General features: G+C 42.3%; 1 protein-coding gene across 2 annotated transcripts in view; it reads right to left on the bottom strand.

Moving 5' to 3' along the window:
- snx14 (sorting nexin 14) overlaps positions 1-14852 on the bottom strand; it is a 62185-nt gene that overhangs the window by 18293 nt on the left and 29040 nt on the right. For both annotated transcript variants that reach the window (XM_084315336.1, XM_084315337.1), the window contains 3 exons: positions 8143-8262; positions 1990-2113; positions 422-586 (listed from right to left, as the gene is read on the bottom strand). In XM_084315336.1, coding sequence (XP_084171462.1) covers positions 422-586; positions 1990-2113; positions 8143-8262 — 409 coding nt within the window. The remainder of the gene's footprint in view (positions 1-421; positions 587-1989; positions 2114-8142; positions 8263-14852) is intronic.

The raw sequence follows: 14852 nt of genomic DNA, 5'->3' as shown, positions 1-14852 counted from the left end.
AAATTGATGCAGCGTGGATCTCGCGAAGTCATTTTCTCTCTGACATGCCAAGAGTTTTTATAAACATACTCTTCGTCAGAAGGTTCTAAGCAGCGTGGGTCAAGCAACACATTTAATTGTTATATCAAGCCCGTCGAATACGTTCGTTCAATATCTTTGCAAGTGCTTGAGGGCAAATCCCTTGAAAAATGGAAACGCCAAACAAATTAAACAGAACGGCTTTCTGTTGCATCGTTTCATGAGTGAGTTTTACATGGATATACTGTAACTAGAACTACATAATTCTTTATGGACATTAAAACGTTTTTATATGGATATACTGTAACTACATAATTATTTATGCACATAAAAAAAAAATATATATATATATATATATACTGTAACTACATAATTTTTTATGCACACACACACACACACACACCTCTGAGCTGAGTGATGAGGGAGACCATGCGGTGCTCTTGTAGGTTCTGGTCCAGTTTCGACAGCATGTATTGGTCCATGTACGTGTCGAACGTGTTCTTGAAGATGATTCGTCCGCCTGACATCAGGCGATGCAACCAGTCGGGCATATGGAACACCACTCGGCCTGTCAGTCAAAACAGCATAGAGAGCAAGGTGCCGTCAGCAATTCTAATCCAATACACTTCTTGTCAAGTTCAGCTAATATCTCCTTGCTAAATGGCTGCTTTTTTATATAGCATATATTTTATACAAAGCGCTTTACAATTTGTTACTCACATTTTACCCATTCACTCACACACCGACGGCGGAGGCAACCATGCAAGGTGCCAACCTGCTCAACGGGAGCAATTAGGGGTTAAGTGTCTTGCTCAAGGACACATCGACACGCTGCCCGGGAGGAGCGGGAATCAAACTGGGAACCTCCAGATTGCCAGACAACTGCTCTACCTCCCTTCGCCACTTCACTCGCCACTTCACTGTCGCCCATTGCTAGCTGTGTGTGTGTGTGTGTGTGTGGCGCAGGGAAACAAACAAATCCTGTGTTTGTACACGACCCTGGCTCTGTGTGGGGAAAGAACAAATCCTGTGTTTGTACACGACCCTGGCTCTGTGTGGGGAAAGAACAAATCCTGTGTTTGTACACGACCCTGGCTCTGTGTGGGGAAAGAACAAATCCTGTGTTTGTACACGACCCTGGCTCTGTGTGGGGAAAGAACAAATCCTGTGTTTGTACACGACCCTGGCTCTGTGTGGGGAAAGAACAAATCCTGTGTTTGTACACGACCCTGGCTCTGTGTGGGGAAAGAACAAATCCTGTGTTTGTACACGACCCTGGCTCTGTGTGGGGAAAGAACAAATCCTGTGTTTGTACACGACCCTGGCTCTGTGTGGGGAAAGAACAAATCCTGTGTTTGTACACGACCCTGGCTCTGTGTGGGGAAAGAACAAATCCTGTGTTTGTACACGACCCTGGCTCTGTGTGGGGGGAAAACAAATCCTGTGTTTGTACACGACCCTGGCTCTGTGTGGGGAAAGAACAAATCCTGTGTTTGTACACGACCCTGGCTCTGTGTGGGGGGAAAACAAATCCTGTGTTTGTACACGACCCTGGCTCTGTGTGGGGGGAAAACAAATCCTGTGTTTGTACACGACCCTGGCTCTGTGTGGGGGGAAAACAAATCCTGTGTTTGTACACGACCCTGGCTCTGTGTGGGGAAAGAACGAAGTGGCTCGGACTAGGGCTGCTCCATTAATCTAATTTACAATTTCGATGATTTTGTCATTCTGAAGATAATCGACATAAAACGATAATTGCAACTGATCATTTGAAGCTTCAAATGACAATCGTCAATCCCGCCCCCTTTGAAAGTATCTTGCGATCAATGAATAATGGAATGAAACGGAATGCAAATCCGTTCCGATTATAAGGCAATACTCACGCCGCTGACATCACACGTTACAACGTCAGTGTCCTCTCCTTCTTCTTTCTGTGATCTCACAATGGCGTCTGTCATTCGCTACACTTACCCATATACATCATGTAGTCATACATCCCATCAATGGTCATCATTTCCATGAAGCAGTTGAGGTTGTGTTTCTTCTCCGTGCTCTCCGTCAGGTTTGCGTTGTTCTTGAACAGGTCAGTGAAGAGCTGCAAAGGAAAAAGGGACGAATCACTTCACACTGTCCGGGATTGAAGAACCACGCTATATAGGAACCCCAAGCGCACGTGCTGGCGGCGTGCTCACTGCTGGAACCGAATTTGAACTGTGCATGGGCACTGTCTGCTAACTGAAGATAGTGCATGTGTTTCTCAGGACTATTCCCTCACATTATGCCAGTTTGAACAGGTGGGTTTTGAGTTGGGATTTTAATGTGATGAGCAGCTGAAAGCATGGTGCTTAGGCGTGAGCTGGGGATGGTTAAGAAAATTATATGTTTTGTTGAAAAATCTCCTTAGGTTTAGGTTTACTTTATTTGTTCAAGGGGGACAGCGTACATTAACACTTTGTATGCCAGCGACACGTTTTGTCGTTAGTTCATGCCGACCTATGAATGCCACCAACGCTATATAGCGTTTGTTTGTCGTATTTTTTTTTATTGGCGATTTGAATTCAGATTTCATCAATCGAGCCTCAGGTTAGTGCTGCAGAGTCTCTCTGAGCTCAATTGGGAAGATACCGCCCCCTATCGTCTCTCCCTGTGTAACTGCACCCCATTAATTTAGACCAGGGGTCGGCAATAGGCGTCCCGCGGGCCGAAATTGGCCCGTCAGTTTATTTTGAGAATATATTTATTTTATTTTCATCATATTATTTTTATTATATGCATACTTTATGTTTTATCCATGTTGAGAGTGAATAACAGGTATAGGCGGTGAGGTGCAATGTACTGTATATATATAGGCTTGCTCAAAGTGAGGTGGACAGCGTGTGGTGCTGAAATGGGAAACACGAGTCCATGAAATAAAAACAGTAAACACCAGTTCAGTAAGTCATTCAAGCTTTAAGTTTCCTCATTTTACTTTTCCGTCAAGCCAACTGAAGAGACTCAAGTTGATCGCCGACCCCAGAACAACATGGATTATGTATTTCCAGCACCCAATGCTGAATCAATAAACGCGATCGATCTTTGGAATGGCGATCAGGAATTGGAATAATCTTTTTGGATAACATCTGATCTGAGGTAAGGAATCTATTTTACCAGTCTTGGGATAATCAGAGCTTTTTTCACAGATATATCAACGTGTCCCATATGTGTGTGTGTGTATGTGTGTGTGTGTGCCGCTGATCAGGAAATGAGAGAATCGATATTTCAGCCCGCTTCTATAGCGTGCATAAGTACACATATACTATCGATAATCTAGCGTTTATTTGAAAACAATTCATAAATAGGCCGAAAAATATTCCAGTAAATGCCGCTTATCACGGAATCTTTAGATTTTCCTGAAAAACGAGGGCTTTTCAAAATGCCATAAAACGGAAATGAAGCGATTAAAAAACAATCCGTTTCGACAATGTTGACTGCAAACAAGTCATTGATAAGCGACGGGCAGATTAGACACATAGCCATAATTATGCGTTCACAAAGCTATCATTGAAGTGGGTGCTGGCATTAAGCCAGGTAAGTACGACACCCCCTGGTGGCTCTGAAAGTGTTAATAAAACATTTAAAAAACGTAAATGCACCCAATTTTAGCCAAAAGGCTAATTTCCATTGGCAGTCCCCCTGCCAGAAGGTAGAGGCTAAAATCCTGTGTGAAAAAGGGTTAGCAATAACCTTGTAGTAGATTTAAAGGAGACATGCATTGCTATTCCTTTCACTATTTGGGCAACTTTACACAATTCCTGTGAGTCTATGGAACACATCTGTAAAGTTTTTCAAAAAAATTCATTGTTTTATATTTTTTATCAATTACTCAAAAGCTAACATTTTCGACTTCAAGATTCCAAACGGTTTGTGCTGCGCTCCGCCCATAAATGCTTTGAGTGACAGTCGCCCACAGTGTGCGACTGGCAGAGAGAGATATAGAGATTGAGGGGATACTAATTAATTTCGCCGCGGGGGACATAATCCCACGGGACAATGCATTGGTAACTTGTTTCAAATGACAATATATACCGCTGTGAATATTATTGCACGGATCGGAATATGGGCGTGCGCGTGGGAGTCAAAGATATTTTGACAGTGATATCCCAGGGAGAAGCCCCACACCAGCCCCACGCGCACACACATTTACACACTCCTGCGCGCGGTCCCTCTCTCTCTCTCTCTCTACCAGGGAGAAGACCCTCCACGCACGCCGGTCAGGTTGTGTGTAAAATGCGTGTGTGTTTGTGTTTCCCCAGCGCCGGTCAGGTTGTGTGTGTGTGTAAATGCGTGTGTGTTTGTGTTTCCCCGACAGAAGCTCCTGTCCCTCTCTATCTCTCTCTCTCCCTCTTTATGTCTCTCTCTCGCCTCTCTCTGTCGGCACCCGCTTGAGTGTATTTCCACTTGCATGGTTGCGCTACAACCATTTTTCAGTTCAGTTCAGTTCAGAGTTTTTATTTGCCACATGGAATAATACAATCATAGTTTCTTCATTAAAAAAAACATAAATAGCCATTCCATGGACAAAAGGAGCAGGAAGAAGAATAAATCTTATAATTACCTGCCCCTTATTCCTAAACTAACATGTATTTTCTTAATGGTCGGCGTATAACCTTATTTACACAAATAATCATTTATACCATTATAAAAGAAACACAATCCACAGTTAAACAAGAAAAATTTAAATAATAAGAATAATGATAAAGAATAAAAAAGAAAAGAAAGAGAAGAGAAAAAAAAAGATCTCACTATTCAGATCACATTTTGATTTTCATACTGACTAAATATTATTTTTTTATAAATTTTTTTGAATTGATAAACACTGTTACATCCCTTAAGCTCGCTATGGAGAGAATTCCATAACTTTACACCAATAACTGAAGGACACATCTGTTTAAGTGTGGTACGTGCAAACTGATGTTTAAAATTGTATTTTCTCCTACTAAACTCACTTTCTAAATGAAAAAGATTTTGTAGTTTTTCTGGCAGTGTATTATTTCTTGCCCTAAACATAATTAACATTGTTTGAAACTTAACCATGTCTTCAAGTTTAATTATTCTAGATTTAATAAATAATATATTTGTGTGTTCTCGATAACTCACTTTATGTGTGATTCGTACAGCCCTCTTCTGTAGTATATATAATGGTTTTATATTTGTCCCATAAGTATTCCCCCATACTTCAACACAATAACTGATATAAGGTGAGATGAGTGAGATGAGTGACCATAGAGGGGGCGTTAGTTATGCAGATCAGTGCCTTATTCACGTCAGCAAAACAGTCAAATCAGAATGACCTAATTCACTGGTGGAGGAGATTGTCTCAACTGAATTAGAGCAATCCGCCAATATGGTAATTAGAGACACAGACCCATTGATACTAACCCCCCATTGCTATAAAACAACGCTAAACACTGGAAAATGTCATTTATAAGACACAGGACCTTTAAGTAGGGCTAAGTGATATGATAAAACAATTTATATTTCACGAAATACGTGTATGTATTTTGTCATATCAGTCAGTAACAGTAATAGCCAATATACTGTACATTAAAAATATTGCTTTAAAAGGTTGATTTCTGCTTCTCACGGAAGTCTGCAGAAAACAGGGGGTTTCGTTGTGGTTTATAATTTTCTATAGTATTTTCTTGCCCACCTCCAAGTTGAAGCCTCGCTAGACCCCGGACCCATGGTTTTCTTTTACCCACAGTAGTGGCAGTGATATGGTAACGGTATGGTAGTAGGAACAAGCTTTTTCCAGCTTAGGAGGCTGTCCAAGGTCAAATCTTTTTTTATCTCATAGTGTTTTTGAAGATATTATACATGCTTTTATGACCTCTCGTCTTGACTATTGTAATGCCTTGTATGTTGGCATCAGTCAGGCTTCCCTCTCTCGCTCCAGAAAGCTGCTGCTCGTCTGAAAACTGGTACACGTAAGCGAGAGCACATTTCCCCTGTACTGGCTTTCTGAACGGCTTGGCTGGAACCTTATGTTCAAGGTCCCTCAGCTCCTCCTGGCTGTTCCTAAGTCCAGGCTGAAGCTTTAGCAGTGGCAGCCCCAAAGCTCTGGGACGAGCTACCTCTGCATGTTAGGCAGGCCCCCACTCTGCAGGTGTTTAAATCGTGCCTCAAAACACATCTATTTTCTTTGGTTTTTGACACAGCTTGAGAGACTTGCCTTTTTATGTGACATAATGTATATGCTTTACTGTGTGCTTTTGATCTCTGTGTAATATTTGTTGTTTGACTTAGGGCTGGGCGATATAACGACAACAATAATTATCGCGATATATTTTAATAATCGGTATAATAAAATAATATATAGATTATTTTTTTGTGTGACCTGCAACAGGGCAGTTTTAAAACCAGAGACAGTGGACAGACGTGTCTTTCTTGCCTGCAACTTAAAGTAATGGCTTTGCTTGTCCAAATGACAATACTGACCAAATTGAGATTTATTTTTCTCTTGTCCATTTATTTTGTTTGCTTTCTAATTTAAAATACAGTTTGAAACCGTCTGTACACAGTAGGCTATGTGTGCTAGCAGAGCTAGACTCCATTCATGAGTCACGGTGCACATGTGCGGTGGTTTGTCCACCAAAAAAGCGCCAAAAGATAGAAAATAAACTAGGAGAGCCAGAACTGTTCAACTCCCCTGGAGCCACAGCCAGCAGAGAAGCCGGTTTACTTTCGCTTTCAAACCAGCTGCAGCCTGAGAACTGGAATGTGAGGGGCTGTAACACTAAAGATGGCGGCAATGACAAAGAATTGCTGCAAAATAAACATACATCTGTTGCTAAATTTTTAATTTTTTTTAAATGTATACTTATAACAATATCGATAATATCGAATATCGAGTGATATGATATTGTTATCTATATCGTTATCGCGATATAATTTTTGGCCATATCGCCCCCAGCCCTAGTTTGACTTGTACAGCACTTTGGTCAACTTTGTTGTTTTTAAATGTGCTCTATAAATAAAGTGAAATTGGATTGAAAGGGACTGCATTTATATAGCGCTTATGTCCAAAGCATGTTTCAACTTATGTCTCACATTCACCCATTCACACACAGACAGTGACTGCGAAGGCAACCATGCAAGGCGCCAACCTGCTCGTCGGGAGCAGTTAGGGGTTTAGTGTCTTGCTCAAGGACACTTCGACACGCGGCCGAGAGGAGCCGGGATCGAACCAGGAACCTTCTGACTGCCAGACGAACTTCTACCTCCTGAATAGGGTTGGGCACCGAAAACCGGTTCTAATAGGAACCGGTTCCTAACTTCCGGTTCTGGTTTTTTACTTTTTTTTTTTTTTTTTTTTTTTACTTTAATACCCTAGTTACAGTACAGCAACCAAATTAAACTGTATCAAGTCAACTGAAAATGTGAATAGTATGATTTTCTTTTTGAAATAAAAAGAAAAGAAAAAAATCTCCTTCGAAATAAGCTGTGACCTGTTGTGACCTGCACCTCAAAGAATCGGAATCGTTTAGAACAGGAATCGATATGGAGAATCGGAATCGGAACCGGAATCGTTCAAATCCAAACACTGCCGCTCCCGCAAATGAGCTCTTCCTTGATAGAGAAGCTAACTGGGAAGGCAGATCAAAACATCCAAACAGACCAAGACGCCCAAAGTGTTCTGTGATTATTCCACATTTAAAGACCAGATTTATCATACCGGCATACTATCCAAGCACACATACTGATGCAGTAGGGGCCAAAAGAGGCCAAGGACTCACTTACTTTCAAATATAAGAGTACAGCACTGTACTCAACTGTACGCTCTGTGCTGTGAGCTCAGTGTACCTTCTTGGTTTAGTTTATTTGCACATGCACTAAGAAATGTGTAGATAGATACGGTTCTCTAATCTAGACGGTTTCAACTTCACAACATAATCATTCTAAATGGACTACATTTGTCTTCCTGTCAGTTGTCGACATTAGCAACAGGAAAACAACTGCAGTCCAAGCCATAGATATATATCTATGGTCCAAGCTGCCATATAGCAACAATGCCACTGAAACGGTCCGTAGGGTTTGTCAAGTGGCTCCCCGTAGTGGTCACACAGTGCAGTGCACCCTCCGTACCTTCTTGTTGTAGTCGGCGGTGGGGCTGAGGATGGTCAGCTCTGGCCGGTTGGGTTTGGGCTTCGGTGACTCACAGGAGTTGAAGAAAGACTGGATGAATGGCTCCAGGTTCTGCCCTTTCTGGAGAGGTAAAAGAGCATTGAGGTCAGCGTCCCCCATTGTATAGTTTGCTTCCTGGACTGAAACGCTGTTCCAAGGCCAAGGCCAAGGCCAAATAAAACACAGACTCACGCACATACAATTTACGTGGAATAATTACCTCATTTAGTAGATCGAGTCTAGAGAGTCCTTTTCCAATATGGTCCAGCAATTAGGATCTCAGTTATTATGAAGCTAGTTTTAGCTGGCAGGCAGTTACCGTACTTTTCGCACTATAAGCCGCACCTGACTATAAGCCGCAGCAGCTAAATTGAATGATGTGTACATATATAAGCCGCACTGGACTATAAGCCGCATGTGTTTTAATGTTTAATTACCATATGTAAGGAGTGGAGCCTGCGGCTTAATTTGACTCAACGCGGGAAACCTCACCCGGCCCGGACACGGAAAGGATTGACAGATTGATTGCTCTTTCTCGATTCTGTGGGTGGTGGTGCATGGCCGTTCTTATATTGAGCTTTAAGTTCCCACCTCTACAGAGAATGACTCCCACCTCTACAGAGAATGACTCGCATTGGGACACAATACTGTCGGACAAATAACAAGAATTAACTCATTTACAAGTTGTATTAAGTAAATAAGGGAACGGATAAATAACATTTCAATGCAGTAAAAAAAGCAATATTTCGATTTTCTTTTGTCCACATATAAGCCGCACCGTTATATAAGCCGCAGGGTCGAAAAATGGGGGAAAAAGCCGCGGCTTATAGTCCGAAAAGTACGGTATTATAAATCTAGTTTTGGCTGGCAGGCAGTAATTATGAATCTAGTTTTGGCTGGCAGGCAGTAATTATGAATCTAGTTTTAGCTGGCAGGCTTGCTGCTGGCTGGCTAGAAAGAATAAGGTAATTAGAATGGGAGTCACAACGCTTGGACTTGCATCATGTCTTGGCGGTTGTTGCAAATTAATGATGATGGAAATAATTCAACAGAGTATTCAATTCAAAAGAGCAAAATTGATAGACCTGCACATTTTCCAATTTAAGCATTTTTTTTATTCATTAGAAAGCATCAACAGTCAAAACTGACCGCTGGCACTGCACTCATGTTCCTTGACATTTTAAAGCTTGTAATTCTAGGACCATATGGTGCAAAATATGCAGGCTGGCCATACGAGAAAAACACTCAAGAGTATTTAGTTTAGTAACGATTGAAATTTTAATGGGGGTGCATTCAATAAGTGCATTCAGCAACACCACTCTCTGGGATCACATGTTAAAATGACACAAACAAATACAGAAAACAACAGTATAACAACATCTTTGAGGAGACATTGTTCACGGAAAGCACAGGTTTCATTCATCATCTAAACCAAACTACTGTCTTTACCATGTGAAATGCCTTGAGCCTCTCTATGCAGCAATATGTTAACAATGTCCCAGAATTTCAAAGATGCTGTGAAGCCATGTTTTGCTTGAGCATAATATAGCATAATATATTGATAACCTAGTCAATATTTCTATTATATAGGCCTAAGCTGTAGGGGATGCATGGTTAGGCCCACATATAACATCCCTCACGGGTCCTTGAAGACGTTACTTGGTACGAGCCGCTATTGATTAATACATTGATTCCGTACTTGTTTTTATTCAAGAAGTGTTTAGCATCTAATGAGTTCAACCAATCAGCACAATGTCCACATCTATAATTTATAAAAGTCAAGGGGAGGGTTGGGCAGCCAAGTGAGGTCAAGAGAAGTCATTGCTTTAAAGAAAAAAATAAATCAATTCTTGCAACCCACTCCAATCTCGCCTGCACCATTATCACTTCCAGCCGACTGATGGAAAGGGACCTGGCCAGTGGCGTAGCTGGGCCTCCTGATAACTGCTGATAATGTTAACGCCATAGCCATTGTATAATAGTGTACTTTATACGCCCCGCCCACTTCTGCCATTGTCTGCTTATTTCTGGCAGCTGAACATGTGACAAAGATGCTAGCTAGTGTGGATATTCTCAAACCGGACAAATAATGGGCCTATAAGCACAAAATGATTTACCTAGCTTATTTCTATTAGAACAAAGATTTGTATAATAGAACAAGGGGCTAGGTGTGTTTCATTCAAAATTGACAAGACAGCAAAGGCTAATACATCCCTTACTAGATAGTGACACATGCTCAAATTTGGCAAAGGCATCCTTATTGCCTAGAAACACCAGGCAAATAGGCATCGGTTATCTACTGGGAGTGGGCTCTCTTTGGGCCACCCAACACCGTGGGGTATCTACACCCTTGGACCTGGCTAAAGACAAAAACATGTGACTCCTTTCCCAGGAGGGGATGATGATGTTAACAGATTGGTGCACAGAGAGGCTTAGGCTACTGGATCAAAACACTTTTTTGAATTTATTTATTTAAAATATCTTTTCTAGTTATTTTTATCTACTTTTTCTCCCCCTTTTTTCTGTGTTTTTTCTCCCATCCCAATTTAGTCGTTATGCCAATTCCCTTCCTGCTTGTTGCGCGCATTTGTCCCCCACTTGCCGGTCTAGGGAGGGTTGATAGATACTATCACATGTCTCCTCCGATACATGTGGAGTCAGCCAGCCGCTTCTTTTCACCTGACAGCGAGGACCACACTACTTCCCCCAGTTCCCTTCCTCGCTGAGCAGGCGCCCCGACCGACCTGTAGGAGTCGCTGTTTACAACGACCAGGATACAGGATAGTATGAACGACCGACCAAGCCGGAGGTACCGCTGACAGCTGGATTCGATACCAGTGTCTCTGCAGTGGTAGGCAGGCGCTTACCCAGCCGCCCGTTTTTCTAGTTATTCTTTAAGAATAAAGATGGGGTACTGAGAAAATAATCCTTGAAATGTATTATTCTTTATAACAATTGCAAATGCGCAGGTACTTTGGGATGTCAATCAAATTGACCCCACACCCGACCCATCCCAAAGGTCAGCTGCATTCGTAATATGTTAAATGGCGGAAGCTCGTCATGGATCTTTAACCTACAGCAGATGTCACTGATGTGTTAAACAGAGCAGAGCCTTTTGGTTTAAATTACAATTAAACATTTCAAGATCTCTATGTACAATGTCTCCTAAAAGAGAACCTATACAAATGTTTGTTTAACATATTCATTGTCTTTTTCTATAGCTTTGTATAAGTGAACGCAATGAGTGTTGTTACTGAACTGCCTTAATGAATGGGCCCCTCCTACCAACTAGGAATACAGGATATTAAATAAGAGAATACTGGTGTCATTTAGATTTCACCCCATTTACTACCGTTTATATCTGGTTTGCATTTTCTCCAATCATTTTACAATACATTGTAATGAAATAGCTCAACGTTTACTTGTTGCTCATTGGCACAGACTTAAAATAGTGCCTTTAAACTGCTGTGCCATCAGTGTTTCATTCTGATAAAAACACCTGTATGCATTGACAGTTTGAAACATTAGCCGGTTGACGCTTAATAAAGAAGAAGAATATGATCTGTTTGGGTCCAGTGCGTCCTTTGGGTTATGGGTTGTTGAAGTTGCCCAGAAACCTATGATCTACATTTAGTCCTATTATGGTTTCCCTATGTGGAAGGACTGACAGCCCTGACACACCAGTCGCGCGCGAAGGCAGGCGGGCGACCAGTGCTTCACTTTCGCTCCCATGTTAACGGACGTAGCTGTGCCCACTGACCGCAAGCAGGCGCGCGACTCGCGGGGTGGAAGCGATCGTTTTCGATTTGGTTGGATTCAGAGGCGTGCGCCACGCGCATTTTCACAGAAATACACTCAATATCTGCATTATTACCACACATATAGATGTTTGTTTGTTTGTTTATTTACACATATAAAAACAATTACATATATAATACAATCGTTGCCCGCATTTGCCCCCCACATGCCGGTCTAGGGAGGGTTGATAGATACTATCACATGTCCCCTCCGATACATGTGGAGTCAGCCAGCCGCTTCTTTTCACCCGACAGCGAGGACTCTCACTGGGTGAGCGTAACGCGTGGGAGGCTCACACTACTTCCCCCAGTTCCCTTCCTCGCTGAGCAGGCGCCCCGACCGACCTGTAGGAGTCGCTGTTTACAACGACCAGGATACACACCCCCACCGGCTTCCCACCCTCTAACACTGCCAATTGTGTCAGTATGGACGACCGACCAAGCCGGAGATACCGCTGACAGCTGGATTCGATACCAGTGTCTCTGCGGTGGTAGGCAGGCGCTTAGTCCGCTGCGCTACCCAGCCGCCCATGTTATGGCAATTCATGATGTATTTTTGTAAGTTTGGGTCCCGGGGAAACACCAAATTTCTCTTTTGGGTCTCGAGCTGAAAAAGTTTGGGAACCCCTGCTTTAACACATTGGCCACCATGCATTGTACCCATCTTTGGGCCCAGTCTGCCAGTGCTGTAACCCTATGGAGATGTTTACCTTCTTTGCAGGGCTATAACTTTTTAAATATTATAGCTATATCGACATTACTATGGCCCATTCAACATCGGGTATCTATCGTTCCGGATGTAGGAACGTTATATTTTTTCATTCATACATTGTAGTGTTAATACCGTCGTGAATATAAGTATGTTTTTTAAGGTTTTCTGCAGTAATTCCCAATACAAATGTATATGATCGGTATACATTATGCTTCATCATGCGTGAAGGAAAGGGGGGGGGGGGGTCGTTTATAATTCCTTGATTGTCAGTAGCGTCTTTTTTTAGTATGGGTTGATACGTTGTTCAGATGGATTGCAGTGAAATAAATAAACAATCAGGCTGAAAATAACGTTAGATTCCTCTTACCGTTCGTCGATGAGACTGGAGGAAAAATATTCCAATTATTTGACGTCGATCTGCTAGATCCATTTCCCGTTTGTATGACGCAATAAACGCCGAAATCATATTGATTATTGCGTTTCGAAAGGGATCCAATGCACTCGAGTGTGTATCTTGACCCACGTTACAATATATCTCTGGCGGAGGAATTTCCCCGATGCACCGAGCGCCACTTCCGGTTGGTATTGAGGCGTTGCAATATCAGACCAGGGTCCAGCTGCGTCCCGGAGGCGTGAACACTTTGGGCAACCAACATGTACTTCCGCGTTGCTGTGATTGGCCAGCGTTGGCCAGCGCTCTCCTTCGTGAATACCAGCCGCCCTACGCTCGTTCCCTACGCCGCGCATGCTCGTTTACAGAGCATACAAATACGCTTGTGTTATGATACAGGAGCTAAATAGGAAGTACTTGAGGTCGTTGTTAAATACGTGTGTGTTTTAATAAACAGTATAACTGTAAAAGTAATGTTGAATTGTCGCGTCGTGTCGCTAAACTAGACAAAGAGGTTTGAAAATACGAGCGTCTTGCGAGAGCGGCGGGGTTTGGCGTGTAATGACTAGCGATGAATATTATGTGTTTTAAATATGTTGCGACCGTCGGATTGTTGTTAAAAACGGAGGGATACTAGCTAAGGTGTGGGGGAGTTGCCGTATATAAGTTGATTGCTTTAAAAACGGAGAGAAATGTCGTATTTACGCTGTTTAAAACGGGGTGATGGGCGAAAATCTTTGGTTTTAGCGTGATGGGCGAAAATCGTTGGTTTTAGCTAATATTATGCGTTTTAAATATGTTGCGACCGTCGGATTGTTGTTAAAAACGGAGGGATACTAGCTAAGGTGTGGGGGAGTTGGCGTATATAAGTTGATTGCTTTAAAAACGGAAAGAAATGTCATATTTACGCTGTTTAAAACGGGGTGATGGGCGAAAATCTTTGGTTTTAGCTAATATGTGTTTTAAATATGTTGCGACCGTCGGATTGTTGTTAAAAACGGAGGGATACTAGCTAAGGTGTGGGGGAGTTGGCGTATATAAGTTGATTGCTTTAAAAACGGAGAGAAATGTCGTATTTACGCTGTTTAAAACGGGGTGATGGGCAAAAATCTTTGGTTTTAGCTTAACGATAGCCATGCTAAAACGCTAGCACAACATTAGCACCTAACCTAACAACAAACGTTACAATGTACAGTTGTGGGGAGTGTAAACAGTGATTCGCACCCCCTCAATGTACAGTTTCTGACAGCTGGGCTGTGTTGTCACGCGAAATAATATTATGAATAAAACGCGAAATAACATTATATAACGTTGCGTTATATAACGTTACAATGTACAGTTTCTGACAGCTGGGCTGTGTTGTCACTGGGCTGTGTTGTCACGCGAAATAACGTTATGAGTGAATCTGGTAGTTGTTTTGATAAATATGTTGTTTTGATAAATATGTATTCTACGGATTCGAACATAACATTACATTTCCGCTTTTAACCTCGCTTGGCGTCAAAAAGAAAATGCGCATGCGCGTGTTACCGGCGTAGGGTTGGCCGATCGCTGGCCAATCAGAGAAACGCGGAAGTACATGTTGGTTGCCCAAAGTGTTCACGCGTCCCGGAGGGAGGCTGGATGAATTATGAATGCCATGGTGAAAAAATGAAATATTGATCCGAAAAACGAGTCCCCTCGTTGTTGGCGCACAACGATTGGCGGGCAATAATGAGTATACTCGTTGTTGGCGCACAAAGTGTTAAGCATTTAATTAGTACTATTGATC

The sequence above is a fragment of the Notolepis coatsorum genome (genome assembly GCF_963971535.1).
Source record: "Notolepis coatsorum genome assembly, chromosome: 5".
Lineage (NCBI taxonomy): Eukaryota > Metazoa > Chordata > Actinopteri > Aulopiformes > Paralepididae > Notolepis > Notolepis coatsorum.
Note: the sequence above shows the minus strand (reverse complement) of the source record. Positions and strands in the feature narration are given on the sequence as shown.